Raw genomic sequence first — 23,138 nt, 5'->3', positions numbered from 1 at the left:
CTCTAAGCAGCTGAGGCCCGCCCAGAAGAACTACGACATAGGGGACCAGGAACTCTTGGCAGTCAATAAGGCTCTGAAGGCACAGTGGCACGAACTCAAGGATCCCCCCGGTACTGCTGCTCATTCTGTTCACCACTTCTGGAGGTCTACATCACTGGCTTTCTTGGCATCACTGAACGGGATTCATTATCATCAACCTGGAATGTCTTGTCTGATTACACACACCTGGTTCCCATTTCCCCTGATTAGTATGTGATATATGTGCCCTCTGTTCCCTCTGTCTTTGTCGGTTATTGTTCCCATGTCCGTTGGTCGTGTGAGTACCTATGTGTTTCGTGCAGCTGTTATGCTGCGTGCTTTATATACTCAGCAAAAAAAATAAAATCCAAATAACTTCACAGATCTTCATCGTAAAGGGTTTAAACACTGTTTCCCATGCTTGTTCAATGAACCATAAAGAATTAATGAACATGCTTCTGTGGAACGGTCGTTAAGACACTAACAGCTTACAGACGGTAGGCAATTAAGGTCACAGTTATGAAAACTTAGGACACTAAAAGAGGCCTTTCTACTGACTCTGAAAAACACCAAAAGAAACATGCCCAGGGTCCCTGCTCATCTGCGTGGATGTGCCTTAGGCATGCTGCAAGGAGGCATGAGGACTGCAGATGTGGCCAGGGCAATAAATTGCAATGTCCGTACTGTGAGATGCCTAAGACAGCGCTATGTGAGATGCCTAAGACAGTGACCTCTTTACAATCCCCAAGTCAAGAACAGACTGTGGGAGGTGCATAGTACTACACAGAGCCATGGCAACATGGAACTCTATTCCACATCAGGTAACTGGTGCAAGCTATAAAATCTGATTTAACAAACAGATAAACATACACCTTATGGAACAGCGGTGACTGTGAAGACACACACACATACACATGATAAGACACGCACTCTAAACACATGTAGACCTGGATGTTGTATTGTAAATATGTGATAGTGGAGTAGTGGCCTGAGGGAACACGCTAAATGTATTGCGTAAAGTGTTATGAAATGTAATATTTTAAATTGTATATAACTGCCTTAATGTTGCTGGACCCAGGGAGAGTAGCTGCTACCATGGCAGCAGCGAATGGGGATTCTTAAATATGAAGAAAAAAAGTCTTTATCAAACAATGTTATTTTTTACAACATCAAAATATGTAGTTTACACTGTACGGGATCATGGTTTTTCAGCTAATACAAATCACTAAAGTAATTAATCATTTCTAGCATAATAGGCCAAACCAGCCAAATAAATACCCAAATATCTATCTTCAACCAATCCCCAAAATATCCAGACTTCGTCCATTCAGCAAACCTAAACAGGTTTTAAACGTTATAATAAGACATTTGAAGAAATAAATACAGCAAATTATGAGTATCTACCTGAAACTGCTTTATTTTAAATGGAAACTTACACATGGTTTTAATAACAGAGTAATAATACTGGACAGTCAGCATATAGATACAGAGAGTTATTGGCGAGTTTGACATAGAAGCCCCTAGGTCTAGAAGCTACATTGTAGTTAGCCTGAACAGCCACCAGTGGACGCTGTTTCACAATGTAAAGTAGGGGGGAAGAGAAGGGAATGGGGACATTTATTTCTGCTATTATTTTACAGATATAAAGTAAGCTACAGTATCTTCAGCCTGCTCTGAAGTCCATTATCATATATATCTATATGTTTTTTCTTTTTTTTAAACAGGTTCTGACAGTTTACCTGTGTGATAAATAAAACAGGTACATACAATGAAGAATTAGTAGATAAAGGAACTGATGGAGATGGACAGGAGGGTCAAAGAGGGAAGAATAGAAAGACAGGGTATGTATCCCAAATGACACCCTATCTCCTATAGTGCTCTAGTTTTGAAAGACAGTGCTCTGTGAAGGTAATAAGGTGCCATTTGGGATGCAGAGGTTGAAGCGTTACGTGGGTTGAAGTTGCCCCCCAAACAACAGATTAAAAGTCAGATTAATCAGCCCCCTTTGATTAGAAATGCTAACAAAACCTGACCTTACCCCCAAAAAATCCACTCAAAAACTGTCTTTAGTCCACTTTTGATATTACGGAATTAAGGGTTTAACATGGTCCACACACACCAACACAGTTGTGAAGAGGCACGACAGCGCCTTTTCCCCCTCAGGAAGTTTAAAGATTTGGCACGGGCCCTCAGATCCTTGAAAAGTTCTACAGCTGCACCATTGAGAACATATTGACTGGCTGCATAACCACTTGGTACGGCAACTGCAAGGCTCCCGACTGCAAGGCACTACAGAGGGCGAAGAGTACAGCCCAGTACATCGCCGGAGCTGAGCTCCCAGCCATCCAGGACCTCTATACCAGGCAGGGTCAGAGGAAGGCCTAAATAATTGTCAAAGACTCCAGCCACCCAAGGCATAGACAGTTCTCTCTGATACCGCATGGCAAGCGATACCCGTGCACCAAGTCTGGAAACAACAGGACCCTGAACAGCTTCTACCCCGAAGCCATAAGGTTGCTAAACAAGACTGCTAAACAAGACTGCTAAACAGCTCATCAAATTAATACCCGGACTACCTTATTTGACCTTTTTTTGCAACTCTGACTCTATGCACACACACTGGACACACACACTGGACACACACACTGGACACACACACTGGACAAACACACTGGACACACACACTGGACAAACACACTGGACACACACACTGGACAAACACACTGGACAAACACACTGGACACACACACTGGACACACACACTGGACACACACACTGGACAAACACACTGGACACACACACTGGACACACACACTGGACACACACACTGGACAAACACACTAGACAAACACACTGGACAAACACACTGGACACACACACTGGACACACACACTGGACACACACACTGGGCACACACACTGGGCAAACACACTGGACAAACACACTGGACACACACACTGGACACACACACTGGACACACACACTGGACAAACACACTGGACACACACACTGGACACACACACTGGACACACACACTGGACACACACACTGGACACACACACTGGACACACACACTGGACAAACACACTGGACACACACACTGGACCTCCACTGACTCACACATACTTACACTTACATCCCAACACACACATATACACATAACCGTACACATGCACACTGACACAACACACACACACACGCTGCTGGCAGCCTGCTACTGTCTATGATCTATCCTGTTGCCTAGTCACTTTATGCATACCTACTGAATATGTAGCTACCTCAATTATCTCGTACCCCTTCGCATCAACTCGGTACTGGTACTCCCTGTATATAGCCACTATTTCAAAAATATATGTATTTGTTATTATTTATCTTTAACTGCATTGTTGAAAATCCTATATCTTGAAAACGTGACTGGTGACATGCAACACATTTTGGGACTGTATCAAATGACATTTTATTTTTCAAATGCTTGGTAAACAACAGGTGTAGACTAACAGTGAAATACTTACTTATGGGTCCTTTTCCAAGAAGCATCATATGATGTGCAACTGACACTTTGCTTTTTGAAATTCCAATATGTGGAAAACTTGACTGATGACATGCAAACCATTTTCAGCACAACATGTAAAGTGTTGGTCCCATGTTTCATAAGCTGAAATAAAAGATTCCAGAAATCTTCTACACAAAAAGCTTATTTTCTGCTGATGAGTATTTCTGTCTGTAATAAAGCCTTTTGTGGGAAAAACTAATTCTGAATGGCTGGGACTGGCTCCCCAGTGGGTGGGACTGGCTCCCCAGTGGGTGGGACTGGCTCCCCAGTAGGTGGGACTGGCTCCCCAGTGGGTGGGACTGGCTCCCCAGTGGGTGGGACTGGCTCCCCAGTAGGTGGGACTGGCTCCCCAGTGGGTGGGACTGGCTCCCCAGTAGGTGGGACTGGCTCTCCAGTAGGTGGGACTGGCTCCCCAGTGGGTGGGACTGGCTCCCCAGTGGGTGGGACTGGCTCCACAGTGGGTGGGACTGGCTCCCCAGTGGGTGGGACTGGCTCCCCAGTGGGTGGGACTGGCTCCCCAGTAGGTGGGACTGGCTCCCCAGTAGGTGGGACTGGCTCCCCAGTGGGTGGGACTGGCTCCCAGTAGGTGGGACTGGCTCCCCAGTGGGTGGGACTGGCTCCCCAGTAGGTGGGACTGGCTCCCCAGTAGGTGGGACTGGCTCCCCAGTAGGTGGGACTGGCTCCCCAGTAGGTGGGACTGGCTCCCCAGTAGGTGGGACTGGCTCCCCAGTGGGTGGGACTGGCTCCCCAGTAGGTGGGACTGGCTCCCCAGTAGGTGGGACTGGCTCCCCAGTGGGTGGGACTGGCTCCCCAGTAGGTGGGACTGGCTCCCCAGTAGGTGGGACTGGCTCCCCAGTAGGTGGGACTGGCTCCCAGTAGGTGGGACTGGCTCCCCAGTGGGTGGGACTGGCTCCCAGTAGGTGGGACTGGCTCCCAGTAGGTGGGACTGGCTCCCAGTGGGTGGGACTGGCTCCCAGTAGGTGGGACTGACTCCCCTGTGGGTTGGACTGGCTCTCCAGTAGGTGGGACTGGCTCCCCAGTTGGTGGGGCTGGCTCCCCAGTCATGTGAAATCCATAGATTAGGGCCTCATTTATTTATTTCAATTGACTGAATTCCTTATATGAACTGTAACTCAGTAAAATCTTTGAAATTGTTGCATGTTGCTTTTATATTTGTGTTCAGTGTAGTTTTTGAGTGGATTTTTCCTTTAACAACAACTTGGTGGGTAGGGTCTGTAAATGTGACAAGTTGCAGTAAGGTCAATGTTATAGATAGCCCTTGTTTGCCATTGTTGCATCCCAAATGGCACCCTATTCCCCAGTGCACTACTTTTGATTAGGGGCTCTGGTCAAAAGGTGTGCACTATATAGAGAACGGGGTGACATTTGAGACCCACACCATACTTCTCTGATCCGATCAGCATAGCCAGGAAACACAGTCCTGAAGAAAACCTATAGGTTCAAGACAGAGTCCTGTGGTGAGAGATTACTTATATTTCTGCTACACTCTCTCTTTCTCCCCCCCTCTCTCTCTCTCCCTCCCTCCCCCCTCTCTCTCTCTCTCTGCTGCTCTGCTTCTCCTCTTGCTACTTAAAAGGTAGTGTATTATATTATAGTATATTTTAGTATATTATAGTATACTGAAAAGCCCTTTAAAAAATACATGACAATATGACATGCAGTGTTAGTAAGTCTCTAATGAACACATTAATAAAAGTCCCGTTTATGCTCTCCCAGGTAAAGGAAAGAGGGGTCTATATTTGGAAACAATACCACATCCCTACCACTAGAGGGCCTTAGACTCCAGTCCCTGCTGTTAGTCAGTCTGCTGCCCCAGGATAGGAGAAGAAGACTTTCGTCTTTGAGGAAAAGACGTGGTCCTGCTCCCATTTAAAAGCCCTTTCAAAGCCAGTCCATGAGTAGTGGTTCCCATTTTCTCTCTTTAGCCATTTTTGTGCCACGGCCAAGATAGTAGATTGTCACTCTCATAGCTCCTCTGTGGTCAATAAAATAATATTATTCCAGTTTTCAGTTGTGAGACCAGTTCTAGCATGGAGAGATTTTGAGTCTGGATTACGCCTATACTAATGGTTGACTCTCTGACAATACCTTACTCTCTTAGAGGCTATTGTTGTATCCCAAATGGCACCCTATTCCCTATCTACAGTAGTGCACAACACCCCTATGGGTCCTGGTCAAAGGTAGTGCTCTATATAGGGAATCGGGTGCTATTTGGGATACATATCCTGTGTATTCTCCTTATAGATTAGAACACCGCTACTCTCAGGTCAGTTCAGTTTATCTGATTTCGCTGTTCAGAACACTGAATTATTTTATAACCCTTTTCTCATTCTATGTTCCATTTCTGAAGGTTTTTGTTCCATGAGATGAGTGTTTTTTTTGTCTCTTTTTATCCAACACACTGTGCATCTCTGTGTAGTCTATCCACACTTATAGCAGGGGTAATCCAGTTATTGGTAGATTGAATTGTCTTTCCATGGGTGTAAGATCAGTGTGCAGCAGTAGAGGGGGACTGGTTGGTTGGTGGTCAGATGGGCATTTTAGTTCCGCTTGGCCCCCACCTGCTGCCTCAACTTCTCCCTCCTCTTCTTCTCAATCAGCCTGTAGATGGGAGGCAGAGACGGAGCAGTTACAGAGGGAGGGTCTGTGTGAAGGTGTGTGTGTGTATATGTTATTACCTGTGGTTGCGTGTCTCCACTAGTTCACTGAGCTGATCTTGTGCTGCTCTCAGCTCCTCCAGACTCTGCTGATAGCTGTGGTCACCTCCTGACCCCGCCCTCTCCAGAACTGACACCTGATTGGACAGCTCACTGGTGCGGTCTCTCAGCCTTTGGATGGACGAGTACAGGTTCTGATCATCTTCCTCCTGTTAATCATCCAATCAGAACACAGAGTGGTGGCGTGATGCTGTTAGAACCATTAGAACACTAAGGCACTGATGTTCTTCCAAATGGCTCCCTATACAGCTCAAACTCAACTCCAGCAGGCTCCAGACCTCGTGGGGTAAGAGTTGAAAAAACCTGCCCTTTATAATATACTACTTTTGACCATAGCTCCATGGGACCTGGTCTAAAGTAGTGCACTGCATAGGAAGTATGGTTCCATTTGGGACACAGCCAGTATGATAATATAATAATATATGGATTGGACTCAAGAGTGCCGCAGGAGTCTAAGCCACTGCATCTCAGCGCTAGAGGCGTCACTACAGACACCCTGGTTCGAATCCAGGCTGTATCACAACCGGCTGTGATTGGGAGACCCATAGGGCGGTGCACAATTGGCCCAGCGTCGTCCGGCTTTGGTCGTAGTAGGCCGTCATTGTAAATAAGAATTTGTTCTTAACTGACTTGCCTAGTTAAATAAAGGTTCAATTTAAAAACAATAAAAAATAAAGAAAATAATGTGAGTTTGTTCGGGGATTACCTTGACGTTGACAATCTCAATGTGAACCAGCAGAGAAGCCAGCTCCAACTCTTCACTGTAACTGTTCTTTAGTGGAACACTCCTGTAGCCTGACAAGTCCCCACACACACAGACAGTTAACATACTATAGTATTATGATATAATATTATCTACTATGATATATCTACACACACTTCCGAAAACACACACACACACGCACACACACCAACCTGTTCTTAGTGAGCGGACAGGGTAGATTGCCTGAGCCAGGAAGTTGGGGTCAGAAAACATGTCCTCCTCATAGACCAAGAAACGCAGGAAGGAGAAGGACGGATTATGGACGTCAAACACAAACTGCCTCTGAACCCACACTGGGTTCAACCCATTGTCAGCTGGAGGGGGGGGAAGGGGTAGGGGAGGGAGCAAATTAAAATAGAGGGTGGGAGGAAGATAAATGTTTTCTTTTGACGTTCAGTGAGCAGGAGCCCTACTGTACAATTTAATTGAAACATTTGGAAGAAATCCGATGCCAACTGGTCAGGCCATTACAACCAGAGACAGAGGCTATGTCCCAAATGACGTTCTAACCCAGGGCCTTGGTGGAAAGAAGTGCACTATATACGGCCACAGCCAGGTTTCATGCAGTCACAGCAGGGTGCTGTGTGATTGGTGTGTGCTGTCTCATACCCACGACGTCGGTCTTGCTCTTGCTGCAGTCGTAGTCGGCCCCACACACCTCAACCTCTACAAAGGGACACACTATACTGCGGCCATTCTTAGGGAGGTGACGAGCTCCCAGTACCTGACACAGGCAGACAAACAGAAAGGGAGTGAGAGAGAGATTGTGTGTGTGTTTGTCCGTTCTAGTAGTGCACACAAGAGCGTAAATAAATAAAGCAGGTAAATTAAAAGACAGGGAAGAATGGAATGTCTCCTGATTGGTTGACTGACCTGTAGCTGGATGGTGATTGGCTCCAGATGGAGGGTGTCCTTGTCAAAGGGGTCAAAGGTGTCATCCCTCATGATGTCAGGTTGGGGCACGAAGCCACTCCCCCCACCCAGCATGAATAGAGCCTGGTTCAACTGCATGGGCTTGTCTACACACACACACACACACACACACACACACACACACACACACACACACACACACACACACACACACACACACACACACACACACACACACACACACACACACACACACACACACACACACACACAGCATAATGTACATATAATACACAATCACATACAAATAATAAATACTTAAGCACACCACAAACACAGCTCCTGCATGGGCTTGGAAAAGAGAGAGAGTCAGACACACAATCTCCCTTACCAGGAGTCTGGAAGTTGAGAGCAACCAGCTGGGATCCACACAGCCACATGGGTAAAGGGTCGTAGTTAGAGGAGTCTAGTCTCTGTCCTCTGGGGTAGACCTGGAGCAGAACATACATTACTTCATATGTTGGTTGTGGGTTCGATTCCCGCTGGGGCTAGCCATACAAAATGTATGCACACATGACTTTATGTCACTTTGGATAAAACTGTCTGCTAAATGGCTTATATACAGGTAACTGACAAAATAAAGGAAACACCAACATAAAATGTCTGAATAGGGTGTTGGGCACCACGAGCCCGAACAGTTTCAATGCACCTTGGCATATATTCTACAAGTGTCTGGAACTCTATTGGAGGGATGTGAACCCATTCTTCCACAAGAAATTAAATTGTGTTAAATTAGTGTTTTGTAGATGGTGGTGTAAAACGCTGTCTCAGGCACTGCTCTAGAATCTCCCATAAGTGGTCAATTGAGTTGACATCTGGTGACTGAGATGGCCATGGCAAATGGATTACATTGTTTTCATGTTCATCAAACCAATCAGTGATGACTTGTGCATGGGGGCATTGTCATCCTATTGGGGCAAAGACATGGTAGCCAAAATAAGGGCCAGTCTAGCATTTTTATACATGACCCAAGTCATGATGGGATGTTAAATGCTTAATTAACTTTGGAACCACACTTGTGTGGAAACACCTGCTTTCAATATACTACGGTGTATGCCTCATTTACTCAAGTGTTGCCATTATTTGGGCAGTTACCTGTATCTTGTGATGCTGAAATGGTTTACGTAGTACATTAGGGGATATATGAACTTAGTTGTCCTCCTACTGCTCAGACCAACACAGCACACACATTTTAGAATAATAATGTGTTGTTTTTATAAAGAGTTGTATATGTCTGCTACTAAGTCGTTGAAGATGAGAATGGACCATCTTTCATGTTCATCAAACCATTCAGTGATGACTTGTGCATGGGGGCATTGTCATCCTATTGGGGCAAAGACATGGTAGCCAAAATAATGGCCAGCCCAGCATTTTTATACATGACCCTAAGCAGCATGGGATGTTAATTGCTTAATTAACCCAGGAATCACACCTGGGTGAAAGCACCTGCTTTCATTATATAGTACTTTGTATCCCTCATTTACTCAAGTGTTTCCATTATTTTGGGCAGTTACTTGTATATTATAATATATATTATTAAATTATTATAATATTATATTACCCTGGAGAGCTGGCGACGGTTATACTGCAGGAAGCGCTTCCCTCTTGCCCGCGTGGCAAACTTCTCTGCCTTGGTCTCTGGGAATGATGACATATCCCGGAAACATGCCCGCTCTGTCCCGATCTCTGGAAGGGAGACAAAACCGGGTCGCGCACACACACGCACACACGTTTACATACATACACACACAAACACACACAAATGATCCATTTAGAGAGGTATAGGTAGAGGTAGAAAGAGGATAGGTAGAGGAGTGTGTCAGTTCTTACTCTCTTCGTTGAAGGGGACAGGTCTACAGTAGACCACCAGCTCAGAGAGCTCCAGCGCGATTTTCTTCCTCCTCTCCATCTGCTTCTCTTCCTGCATCTGTTACCATGGAGACCAGACCACACCGCCAGCATCAACACCAACACATCAGAGCTTCTTTCCTATTTTTAGTGTACCTGCACTGATATCTGACCGTACATTTCATATAAACTACAGTAGAGTACTACAGTTCTTCTCTGAGCTGCAATTACTGAGATATAGAGTAGCTACTGATACTCAGGATAAGGTACGGATGATGTGTGTGGTGGGGTTTGAACCTGTATATGTATGTGTGTGTGTGTGTGTGTGTGTTTTTGTATGATGCATTACTAACCTGTTTGTGTGAGTGTAAGCGTCCATGTGGTGTGTATGTTTGAGTGCCCATGCCTGTATGTGTACAGTATATAAGTGATTCCGCTGCACTCATTTAACTGTGGCGATGCACCACAGAAAAATCATTGCCGCCATGCAGTTTTAATGGCCTTTGTTAAAAAGATTGCACCATTTTTAGCAGCTTCATGGTTAAGCACATTACCTCTCTGCAATTGACCATGAGTGCATAGGGGGCTAGTGGGGACAAATGTAACACTTGGGGTAAAACATCACCCTACCACAAAATTCATCAATAGGATGCTAACTAGTTAAAAGATCACATTTGGGATCTAGCTAATGATTAGCCCAATAGGGTCAAAGCAGATAGACAACCCCAGGCTTCAGCCTAACAACTTTCCCCCCACAGCTACACATTTTCACAAAGGAAACACGGGTATAGATATATACAGTTGAAGTCAGAAGTTTACATACGTCTTAACCAATTACATTTAAACTCAGTTTTTCACAATTCCTGACATTTAATCCAAGTAAAAACTACCTGTTTTAGGTCAGTTAGGATAGCAACTATATTTTAAGAATGTGAAATGTCAAAATAATAGTAGAGAGAATCATTTATTTCAGTTTTTATTTCTTTCATCACATTCCCCTTGGGTCAGAATTTTACATTAGTAAACTCAATTAGTATTTGGTAGCATTGCCTTTAAATGGTTTAACTTTCTCTCTCTAAATCTCTGCGTACGTGTAGCGGTTTGGGTAGCCTTCCACAAGCTTCCCACAATAAGTTGGGTGAATTTTGGCCAATTCCTCCTGACAGAGTTGGTGTAACTGAGTCAGGTTTGTAGGCCTACTTGCTCGCACACGCTTTTTCAGTTCTGCCCACATATTTTCTGTAGGATGAGGTCAGGGCTTTGTGATGGCCACTCCAATACCTTGACTTTGTTTTTCTTAAGCCATTTTGCCACAACTTTGGAAGTGTGCTCGGGGTCATTGTCCATTTGGAAGACCCATTTGCAACCAAGCTTTAACTGATGTCTTGAGATGTTGCTTCAATATATCCACATAATGTTCCTTCCACATGATTCCATCTATTTTGTGAAGTGCACCTGTCCCTCCTGCAGCAAACCACCCCCACAACATGATGCTGCCACCCCCGTGCTTCATGGTTGGGATTGTGTTCTTCGGCTTGCAAGCTCCCCATTTTCACTCCAAACATAACGATGGTCATCATTATGGTCAAACAGTTCTATTTTTGTTTCATCAGACCAAAGGACATTTCTCCAAAAAGTATGATCTTTGTCTTCATGTGCAGTTGCAAACCATAGTCTAGCTTTTTGCAAACGAGTCTCCTTCCTGAGCGGTATGACGGCTGCGTGGTCCCATGGTGTTTATACTTGCGTACTATTGTTTGTACAGATGAACGTGGTACCTTCAGGTGTTTGGAAATTGCTCCCAAGGATGAACCAGACTTGTGGAGATCAACTATTTTCTTCTGAGGTCTTGGCTGATTTCTTTTGATTTCAGGCCTTGAAATACATTCACAGGTACACCTCCAATTGACTCAAATTATGTCAATTAGCCTATCAGAAGTTTCTAAAGCCATGACATAATTTACTGGAATTTTCCAAGCTGTTTAATGGCACAGTCAACTTAGTGTATGTAAACTTCTGACCCACTGGAATTGTGATACAGTGAATTATGGCTTGTAAGCCTCCCCCTTTTCCCTCCAAACATAACAATGGTCATTATGGCCAAACAGTTCTAATTTAGTTTCATCAGACCAGTGGACATTTTCCCAAAAAGTACGATCTTTCTGGCTTTTTATGGCAGTTTTGGAGCAGTGGCTTCTTCCTTGCTGAGTGGCCTTTCAGGATATGTCGATATTTTTTAAATTTAATTTTCTAAATGTATTTATCCGTAATTTTACCAGGTATGTTGACTGAGAACGCATTTTAATTTACAGCAATGACCTGGGGAATAGTTACAGGGGAGAGGATATAGGACTTGTTTTACTGTGGATATACAGTGCCTTGCGAAAGTGTTCGGCCCCCTTGAACTTTGCGACCTTTTTCCACATTTCATGCTTCAAACATAAAGATATAAAACTGTATTTTTTTGTGAAGAATCAACAACAAGTGGGACACAATCATGAAGTGGAACGACATTTATTGGATATTTCAAACTTTTTTAACTTATCAAAAACTGAAAAATTGGGCATGCAAAATTATTCAGCCCCTTTATTTTCAGTGCAGCAAACTCTCTCCAGAAGTTCAGTGAGGATCTCTGAATGATCCAATGTTGACCTAAATGACTAATGATGATAAATACAATCCACCTGTGTGTAATCAAGTCTCCGTATAAATGCACCTGCACTGTGATAGTCTCAGAGGTCCGTTAAAAGCGCAGAGAGCATCATGAAGAACAAGGAACACACCAGGCAGGTCTGAGATACTGTTGTGAAGAAGTTTTAAGCCGGATTTGGATACAAAAAGATTTCCCAAGCTTTAAACATCCCAAGGAGCACTGTGCAAGCGATAATATTGAAATGGAAGGAGTATCAGACCACTGCAAATCTACCAAGACCTGGCCGTCCCTCTACATTTTCAGCTCATACAAGGAGAAGACTGATCAGAGATGCAGCCAAGAGGCCCATGATTACTCTGGATGAACTGCAGAGATCTACAGCTGAGGTGGGAGACTCTGTCCATAGGACAACAATCAGTCGTATATTGCACAAATCTGGCCTTTATGGAAGAGTGGCAAGAAGAAAGCCATTTCTTAAAGATATCCATAAAAAGTGTTGTTTAAAGTTTGCCACAAGCCACCTGGGAGACACACCAAACATGTGGAAGAAGGTGCTCTGGTCAGATGAAACCAAAATTGAACTTTTTGGCAACAATGCAAAACGTTATGTTTGGCGTAAAAGCAACACAGCTCATCACTCTGACCACACCATCCCCACTGTCAAACATGGTGGTGGCAGCATCATGGTTTGGGCCTGCTTTTCTTCAGCAGGGACTGGGAATATGGTTAAAATTGATGGGAAGATGGATGGAGCCAAATACAGGACCATTCTGGAAGAAAACATGATGGAGTCTGCAAAAGACCTGAGACTGGGACGGAGATTTGTCTTCCACCAAGACAATGATCCAAAACATAAAGCAAAATCTACAATGGAATGGTTAAAAAATAAACATATACAGGTGTTAGAATGGCCAAGTCAAAGTCCAGACCTGAATCCAATTGAGAATCTGTGGAAAGAACTGAACTGCTGTTCACAAATGTTCTCCATCCAACCTCACTGAGCTCGAGCTGTTCTGCAAGGAGGAATGGGAAAAAAATTCAGTCTCTCGATGTGCAAAACTGATAGAGACATACCCCAAGCGACTTACAGCTGTAATCGCAGCAAAAGGTGGCGCTACAAAGTATTAACTTAAGGGGGCTGAATAATTTTGCACGCCCAATTTTTCAGTTTTTGATTTGTTAAAAAAGTTTGAAATATCCAATAAATGTCGTTCCACTTCATGATTGTGTCCCACTTGTTGTTGATTCTTCACAAAAAATACAGTTTTATATCTTTATGTTTGAAGCCTGAAATGTGGCAAAAGGTCACAAAGTTCAAGGGGGCCGAATACTTTTGCAAGGCACTGTAGATACTTTGGTACCTGTTCCCTCCATCATCTTCACAAGGTCCTTTGCTGTTGTTCTGGAATTGATTTGCACTTTTCGCACCAAAGTACGTTCATCTCCAGGAGACAGAACACGTCTCCTTCCTGAGCGGTATGACAGCTGCAAGGTTCCATGGTGTTTATACTTGCATGTGGAGGTCTACAATCTTTTTTATGAGGTCTTGGCTGATTTCTTTTGATTTTCCCATGATGTCAAGCAAAGAGGCACTGAGTTTGAAGGTAGGTCTTGAAATACATCCACAGGTACACCTCCAATTGACTCAAATGATGTCAATTAGGCTTTCAGAATCTTCTAAAGCCATGACATAATTTTCTGGAATTTTCCATGCTGTTTAAAGGCACGACTTAGTGTATGTAGACTTCTGACCCACTGGAATTGTGATACAGTGAATTATAAGTGAAATATTCTGCCTGTAAACAATTGTTGGAAAAATGACTTGTGTCATACACAAAGTAGATGTCCTAACCGACTTTCTAAAACTATAGTTTGTTAACAAGAAATTTGTGGAGTGGTTGAAAAATGAGTTTTAATGACTCCAACCTAAGTGTATGTAAAAATCTGACTTCAACTATATATATATAGTGGGGAGAACAAGTATTTGATACACTGCTGATTTTGCAGGTTTTCCTACTTACAAAGCATGTAGAGGTCTGTAATTCTATCATAGGTACACTTCAACAGAATCTAAAACAAAAATCCAGAAAATCACATTGTAGGATTTTTAAGTAATTAATTTCCATTTTCTGTAAGTCTTCACAAGGTTTTCACACACTGTTGCTGGTATTTTGGCGGCGTAGTGTGTTACTGATGGTAGGCTTTGTTACTTTGGTCCCAGCTCTCTGCAGGTCATTCACTTGGTCCCCCCGTGTGGTTCTGGGATTTTTGCTCACCGTTCTTGTGATCATTTTGACCCCACGAGGTGAGATCTTGCGTGGAGCCCCAGATCGAGGAAGATTATCAGTGGTCTTGTATGTCTTCCATTTCCTAATAATTGCTCCCACAGTTGATTTCTTCAAACCAAGCTGCTTACCTATTGCAAATTCAGTCTTCCCAGCCTGGTGCAGGTCTACAATTTTGTTTCTGGTGTCCTTTGACAGCTCTTTGGTCTTGGCCATAGTGGAGTTTGGAGTGTGACTGTTTGAGGTTGTGGACAGGTGTCTTTTATACTGATAACAAGTTCAAACAGGTGCCATTAATACAGGTAACGAGTGGAGGATAGAGGAGCCTCTTAAAGAAGAAGTTACAGGTCTGTGAGAGACAGGAATCTTGCTTGTTTGTAGGTGACCAAATACTTATTTTCCACCATAATTTGCAAATAAATTCATTAAAAATCCTGCAATGTGATTTTCTAGATTTTTTTCCTTCTCATTTTGTCTGTCATAGTTGAAGTGTAACTATGATGAAAAGTACAGGCCTCTCTCATCTTTTTAAGTAGGAGAACTTGCACAATTGGTGGCTGACTAAATACTTTTTTGCCCCACTGTATGTGTGTGTGTGTGTGTGTGTGTGTGTGTGTGTTCACCTGCGTACATGTATGGGTGTGCGTTCATTTGTACATGTGTGTGCAATACAGTATTAACCCGTGCATCTGCATTCTGCGTGGCCTCTCTGATCTTCCCCACCCAACCGGTCAGGTCCTCCAGGGTGTCTGAAGCAATGTCCAGTGCCTGGCCAGGGTGAATTGACATCTGCTGGGAGTGGACGGTGAACACATATGGCCTGGAACTCTTCCCATCCTTCTGAACCACTACAGAGAGATATGGAGAGAGGAAGAGACGGAGAGAGGAAGAGATGGAGAGAGGAAGAGACGGAGAGAGGAAGAGATGGAGAGAGGAAGAGACAGAGAGGAAGAGACGGAGAGAGGAAGAGACGGAGAGAGGAAGAGACGGAGAGAGGAAGAGACGGAGAGAGGAAGAGACAGAGAGGAAGAGACAGAGAGGAAGAGACAGAGAGAGGAAGAGACGGAGAGAGGAAGAGACGGAGAGAGGAAGAGACGGAGAGAGGAAGAGACGGAGAGAGGAAGAGACAGAGAGGAAGAGACGGAGAGAGGAAGAGACAGAGAGGAAGAGACGGAGAGAGGAAGAGACGGAGAGAGGAAGAGACGGAGAAAGGAAGAGACGGAGAGAGGAAGAGACAGAGAGGAAGAGACGGAGAGAGGAAGAGACGGAGAGAGGAAGAGACGGAGAGAGGATGAGACGGAGAGAGGAAGAGACGGAGAGAGGAAGAGACGGAGAGAGGAAGAGACAGAGAGAAAGAGACGGAGAGAGAAAGAGACGGAGAGAGAAAGAGACGGAGAGAGCAAGAGACGGAGAGAGGAAGAGACGGAGAGAGGAAGAGACGGAGAGAGGAAGAGACGGAGAGAGGAAGAGACGGAGAGAGGAAGAGACGGAGAGAGGAAGAGACAGAGAGAAAGAGACGGAGAGAGAAAGAGACGGAGAGAGAAAGAGACGGAGAGAGGAAGAGACGGAGAGAGAAAGAGACGGAGAGAGAAAGAGACGGAGAGAGGAAGAGACGGAGAGAGAAAGAGACGGAGAGAGGAAGAGACGGAGAGAGAAAGAGACGGAGAGAGGAAGAGACAGAGGAAGAGACAGAGAGGATGAGACAGAGAGGAAGAGACGGAGAGAGAAAGAGATGGAAGAGACGGAGAGAGGAAGAGACAGAGAGAAAGCGAGAGAGAGAGACAGAGGGAGGGAGGGAGAGACAGAGAGAGACAGCGAGAGAGAGAGTTACACATACACACACTCTTACTTCCAGTGGTGTAAAGTACTCAAGTAAAAATACTTTAAAGTACTACTTAAATAGTTTTTGGGGTATCTGTACCTTACTATTTACAGTACCAGTCAAAAGTTTGGACACACCTACACATTCAAGGGTTTAAAAAATATAGATTTTCAACATTGTAGAATATAGTGAAGACATCAAAACTATGAAATAACACACAAAATCATGTAGAAACCAAAACCAAAACAAATCCAAATGTATTTTATATTTGAGATTCTTCAAAGTAGCCACTCTTGGCATTCTCTCAACCAGCTTTATGAGGTAGTCACCTGGAATGCATTTCAATTAACAGCTGTTCAAAGTTAATTTGTGGAATTTCTTTGCCTCTTAATGTATTTGAGCCAATCAGTTGTGTTGTGACAAGGTAGGGGTGGTATACAGAAGATAGCCCTATTTGGTAAAAGATCAAGTCCATATTATGGCAGGAACAACTCAAATAAGCAATGAGAAATGACAGTCCATCATGACTTTAAGACATGAAGGTCAGTCAATTTGGAAAATGTCAGGAACTTTGAAAGTTTCTTCAAGTGCAGTCGCAAAACCCATCAAGTGCTACGATGAAACTGGCTCTCATGAGGACCACCACAGGAAAGGAAGAACAAGAGTTACCTCTGCTGCAGAGGAGAAGTTCAATAGAGTTAACAGCACCTCAATTTGCAGCCCAAATAAATGTTTCACAATTTTCAAGTAACAGACACATCTCAACATCAACTGTTCAGAAGAGACTGCGTGAATCAGGCCTTCATGATCGAATTGCTGCAAAGAAACCACTACTAAAAATACACCAATAAGAAGAAGAGACTTGCTTGGGCCAAGAAACATAAGTAATGGACATTATACCAGTGGAAATCTGTCCTTTGGTCTGAGTCCAAATTTGAGATTTTTGGCTCCATCCGCTGTGTCTTTGTGAGAAGCAGAGTAGGTGAACGGATGATCTCCGCATGTGTGGTTCCCACCGTGAAGCATGGAGGAAGAGGTATGATGTTGTGGGGGTGCTTTGCTGTTGACACTGTGTGATTTATTTAGAATTCAAGGCACTCTTAACCAGCATGGCTACCACAGTATTCTGCAGCGATACTCCATCCCATCTGGTTTGCGCTCATCTGTTTTTCCACAGGACAATGACCCAAAACACACTCTCAGGCTGTGTAAAGGCTATTTGACCAATAAGGAGAGTGATGGAAAACTACATCAGATGACCTGGCCTCCACAATCACCCGACCACAACCCAATTGAGATGGTTTGGGATGAGTTGGACCGCAGAGTAAAGGAAAAGCAGCCTATAAGTGCTCAGCATATGTGGGAACTCCTTCAAGACTGTTGGAAAAAACATTCCTCATGAAGTTGCTTGAGAGAATGCCAAAAGTGTGCAAAGCTGTCATCAAGGCAAGGTTGGCACATCAGTTACACACAGACTGACCTACGTGGCAGGTTGGCTCATCAGTTACACACAGACAGACCTACGTGGCAGGTTGGCTCATCTGTTACACACAGACTGACCTACGTGGCAGGTGGGCACATCAGTTACACACAGACTCACCTACGTGGCAGGTGGGCTCATCAGTTACACATAGACTCACCTACGTGGCAGGTTGGCACATCAGTTACACACAGACTCACCTACGTGGCAGGTTGGCACATCAGTTACACACAGACTCACCTACGTGGCAGGTTGGCACATCGATGAAGCCCTTGAGAAATGTTCCTAGTGGACTGTTCTCTGTAGACTGTACCAAGAAACAGGAAGTCAAAGACACAGGAAGCAGGAAGTCAGGACATGAAGTTAGCTTCATTCCCCTCTAACTGCTGTAGAAGATGTGTGTGTGTATCATGAATGCATGAACATGTCTATGTATGGCCTATGTTTGCCTATACTATAACGTACTGCCTCATCTCCTGTCTCGCGGGCGGGTGAGTTGGGGACTTCTTCTACGTAGTTGGCAGGAAACCACAGCTGCTTCTTCCCTCCGTAATCACCTCGCCACCTAGGGGCCGGTGGAGGGAAATCCACGATTTAAAGACAACTCAGAGAAATGTTAATTATCAACTCCATTCATCAACCCACATTGGTTTTCATCCATAAAGAAACGTACCCGGGGTGACCAATGTGCACTCTAGCCAATCAATGAGTAATCGTTAAGTGCCATGGAGATATGAAAACCCTGTTCCACTCACCAGCCTCCTTCCTGCTTGTCCACGCTGAGGATGAGGGCCTGTTTGGGGAAACACAGCTCGTCGTCCCTCTGGGCTCTGTAGTCATACAGGGCCTTGACCGTACACTGCAACACAACAACACAAACACTAAATCATACAGGGCCTTGACCGTAAACTGCAACACAACAACACAAACACTAAATCATACAGGGCCTTGACACCGTACACTGCAACACAAGACCACAAACACTAAATCATACAGGGCCTTGACCGTAAACTGCAACACAAGACCACAAACACTAAATCATACAGGGCCTTGACCGTAAACTGCAACACAAGACCACAAACACTAAATCATACAGGGCCTTGACCGTAAACTGCAACACAAGACCACAAACACTAAATCATACAGGGCCTTGACCGTACACTGCAACACAAGACCACAAACACTAAATCATACAGGGCCTTGACCGTAAACTGCAACACAAGACCACAAACACTAAATCATACAGGGCCTTGACCGTAAACTGCAACACAACAACACAAACACTAAATCATACAGGGCCTTGACCGTAAACTGCAACACAACAACACAAACACTAAATCATACAGGGCCTTGACCGTAAACTGCAACACAACAACACAAACACTAAATCATACAGGGCCTTGACCAACAACACAAACACTAAATCATACAGTACCGTACTGCAACACAACAACACAAACACTAAATCATACAGGGCCTTGACCGTAAACTGCAACACAACAACACAAACACTAAATCATACAGGGCCTTGACCGTAAACTGCAACACAACAACACAAACACTAAATCATACAGGGCCTTGACCGTACACTGCAACACAAGACCACAAACACTAAATCATACAGGGCCTTGACCGTACACTGCAACACAAGACCACAAACACTAAATCATACAGGGCCTTGACCGTACACTGCAACACAAGACCACAAACACTAAATCATACAGGGCCTTGACCGTACACTGCAACACAAGACCACAAACACTAAATCATACAGGGCCTTGACTGTAAACTGCAACACAAGACTACAAACACTAAATCATACAGGGCCTTGACCGTACACTGCAACACAAGACCACAAACACTAAATCATACAGGGCCTTGACTGTAAACTGCAACACAAGACTACAAACACTAAATCATACAGGGCCTTGACCGTAAACTGCAACACAACAACACAAACACTAAATCATACAGGGCCTTGACTGTAAACTGCAACACAAGACTACAAACACTAAATCACACAGGGCCTTGACTGTAAACTGCAACACAAGACTACAAACACTAAATCATACAGGGCCTTGACCGTAAACTGCAACACAACAACACAAACACTAAATCATACAGGGCCTTGACCGTACACTGCAACACAAGACCACAAACACTAAATCATACAGGGCCTTGACCGTACACTGCAACACAAGACCACAAACACTAAATCATACAGGGCCTTGACCGTACACGAGAGGTCTTCATGGATCCACATGTACATGAATACCCGAGACATGATCCGGGACCCGAGCGGGTCCTGATCCAGAATTCTAAATAATGTCACCAGATCTAGGTCAGATCTGATATAATTGTCACGGGTCTCAGGCATGTGTCATTTCAACTGACTTGTCAGGAAGCGCCCATACAGATCTAAATACGACTGCTTCCGTAGAGAGAGAGAGACATTTGATCATTTATGCTGCTGCTTTTGCTTTTCACGAGAGTGGCGTGTGTAGCTTGTTGTTGTTGATGGCCAATCAAAAGTCATCAAAGCGGCAGTAGGTTACAGTGATAGAGCCTCTGTGTGGCAAAAGTTAGGAGATGTCTAATCAGTGGAAGATGGAATTAAAATGATGGAATTAAAAGTTAAAGGATAGGCTACAACGACCAAGAGCCAACAGCTAGACTGCAACTTAATATTCTGAATGGAGTTATTGGTCACAACTTGTAGACTTGTTTATGTGCTGCTGTGCGGTTTGTTGCTACCCTTACTTTGCTATCTACCAACTTTAAGTTTTTTACTTTTTAATTACCGTTATATATTTTTATTTTGTCCCCTCGCTCAACTTTTTTCATTCAACATTTTCACCCTGGATGTGGTTCTTCAGGACCTCCACCAGTAGTAACATTTACATGATGCCTTCGAATTGCAGTCGCTGTACTCATAATATACAGGAGAACGATCGCCTTACGGCGAGGATAGCTGTGCTGCAAGTCCAGCTTCAGACACAATCGTTAGGCAAAGGTCATTTAAGTGTAGGAAAGGATGAAACAGTGTCTGTGCCACCAGTAAGTACAGATAGTAGTATAAATCCCCTCGTCCCCACAGCCGGACAACTTCCTCATGGCTTCTGGAGGGAAATGCTGTAGGAATGCTCAACCGGTGTCGCTCATTCAGCCGACAGAAACTTTCAACCGGTTTCCAGCGAGTCGGAGTCAGAGTCCGAGCCTTCTCTGGTCTCTCCTCCTACCTTTACGGGGTCTGAGACGCCGAAGCTTCCCACCATGAGCTCTGACAAATTGAAAACCATAGTGATTGGCAACTCCATTACCTGCAGTATTCGACGTAAAACGAATCATCCAGCGATCATACACTGTTTACCAGGGGGCAGGGCTACTGACGTTAAGGCTAATCTGAAGATGGTGCTGGCTGAGGCTAAAACTGGTGAGTATAGAGAGTATAGAGATATTGTTATCCACGTCAGCGCCAATGATGTTAGGATGAAACAGTCAGAGGTCACCAAGCAACATAGCTTCAGGGTGTAAATCAGCTAGAAAGATGTCGGCATCGAGTAATTGTCTCTGACCCCCTCCCAGTTAGGGGGAGTGATGAGCTCTACAGCAGAGTCTCACAACTCAATCGCTGGTTGAAAACTGTTTTCTGCCCCTCCCAAAAGATAGAATTTGTAGATAATTGGCCCTCTTTCTGGGACTCACCCACAAACAGGACCAAGCCTGACCTGCTGAGGAGTGACGGACTCCATCCTAGCTGGAGGGGTGCTCTCATCTTATCTACGAACATAGACAGGGCTCTAACTCCCCTAGCTCCACAACTAAATAGGGTGCAGGCCAGACAGCAGGATGTTAGCCAGCCTGCCAGCTTAGTGGAGTCTACCACTAGCACAGTCAGTGTCGTCAGCCCAGCCTTCCCCATTGAGACTGGGTCTGTGTCTCGATCTAGGTTGGGCAAAACTAAACATGGCGGTGTTCGCCTTAGCAATCTCACTGGAAAAAAGACCTCCTCTATTCCTGTCATTATTGAAAGAGATTGTGATACCTCGCATCTCAAAATAGGGCTACTTAATGGCAGTTATAGGCAATGAACTAATCACTGATCATAATCTTGATGTGATTGAAACATGGCTTAAGCCTGATGAATTTACTGTGTTAAATGGGGCCTTGCCTCCTGATATCCCCTGCGCATCCCACAAAGGCATTTATGATAGCAAATTTAAATTTACAAAAAAAAAGACTGCGTTTTTGTCTTTTGAACTTCTAGTCATGAAATCTATGTAGCCTACTCAATAACCTTTTATTGCTACTGTTTACAGGCCTCCTGGGCCATATCCTGCATTCCTCACTGAGTTCCGTGAAATCCTATCGGACCTTGTAGTCATGGCAGATAATATTTTTGGTGACTTTAATATTCACATGGAAAAGCCCACAGACCCACTCCAAAAGGCTTTCGGAGCCATCATCGACTCAGTGGGTTTTGTCCAACATGTCTCCGGACCTACTCACTGCCACAGTCATACTCTGTACCTAGTTTTGTCCCGTGGAATAAAATTGTGGATCTTAATGTTTTTCCTCATAATCCTGGATTGTCGGACCACCATTTCATTACGTTTGCAATCGCAACAAATAATTTGCTCCGAACCCAAGGAACATCAAAAGCCGTGCTATAAATTCAAAAACAAAAAACATTTATCATATTGTTATTTTTAATTATTTTGCTCCTTTGCACCCCAGTATCTCCACTTGCACATTCATCTGCACATCGATCACTCCAGTGTTTAATTGCTGTATTGTAATTATTTCGCCACTATGGACTACTTATTGTCTTACCTCCCTAATCTTACTACATTTACACACACTGTATATAGATTTTTCTATTGTGTTATTGACTGTACGTTTGTTTATCCCATGTGTAACTCTGTGTTGTTTGTGTTGCACTGCTTTGCTTTATCTTGGCCAGGTTGCAGTTGTAAATGAGAACTTGTTCTCAACTGGCCTACCTGGTTAAATTAAGCTGAAATAAAATATATATATAAAAATAA

At 44.2% G+C, this 23,138-nt stretch overlaps 1 protein-coding gene across 1 annotated transcript in view; it reads right to left on the bottom strand.

The window, feature by feature from the left end:
- Nucleotides 1-5,118: 5,118 nt before the first annotated feature.
- The window catches only part of LOC135513120 (1-phosphatidylinositol 4,5-bisphosphate phosphodiesterase gamma-1-like), a 73,109-nt gene continuing 55,089 nt past the window's right edge, over nt 5,119-23,138 (bottom strand). Inside the window, exons 21-33 of the mRNA XM_064935844.1 lie at nt 18,849-18,952; nt 18,559-18,658; nt 18,334-18,400; nt 15,473-15,639; nt 9,836-9,932; nt 9,567-9,691; nt 8,337-8,436; nt 7,946-8,091; nt 7,682-7,796; nt 7,225-7,386; nt 7,016-7,104; nt 6,271-6,458; nt 5,119-6,193 (exon numbers count right to left, since the gene is read on the bottom strand). Of these exons, the coding sequence (XP_064791916.1) occupies nt 6,133-6,193; nt 6,271-6,458; nt 7,016-7,104; nt 7,225-7,386; nt 7,682-7,796; nt 7,946-8,091; nt 8,337-8,436; nt 9,567-9,691; nt 9,836-9,932; nt 15,473-15,639; nt 18,334-18,400; nt 18,559-18,658; nt 18,849-18,952 (1,521 nt within the window). The 3' untranslated portion in view covers nt 5,119-6,132. The remainder of the gene's footprint in view (nt 6,194-6,270; nt 6,459-7,015; nt 7,105-7,224; nt 7,387-7,681; nt 7,797-7,945; nt 8,092-8,336; nt 8,437-9,566; nt 9,692-9,835; nt 9,933-15,472; nt 15,640-18,333; nt 18,401-18,558; nt 18,659-18,848; nt 18,953-23,138) is intronic.

The sequence above is a fragment of the Oncorhynchus masou genome, chromosome 24, assembly GCF_036934945.1.
Source record: "Oncorhynchus masou masou isolate Uvic2021 chromosome 24, UVic_Omas_1.1, whole genome shotgun sequence".
Lineage (NCBI taxonomy): Eukaryota > Metazoa > Chordata > Actinopteri > Salmoniformes > Salmonidae > Oncorhynchus > Oncorhynchus masou.
The sequence above is the reverse complement of the archived record's forward strand: the minus strand, read 5'-3'. Positions and strand labels throughout refer to the sequence as shown.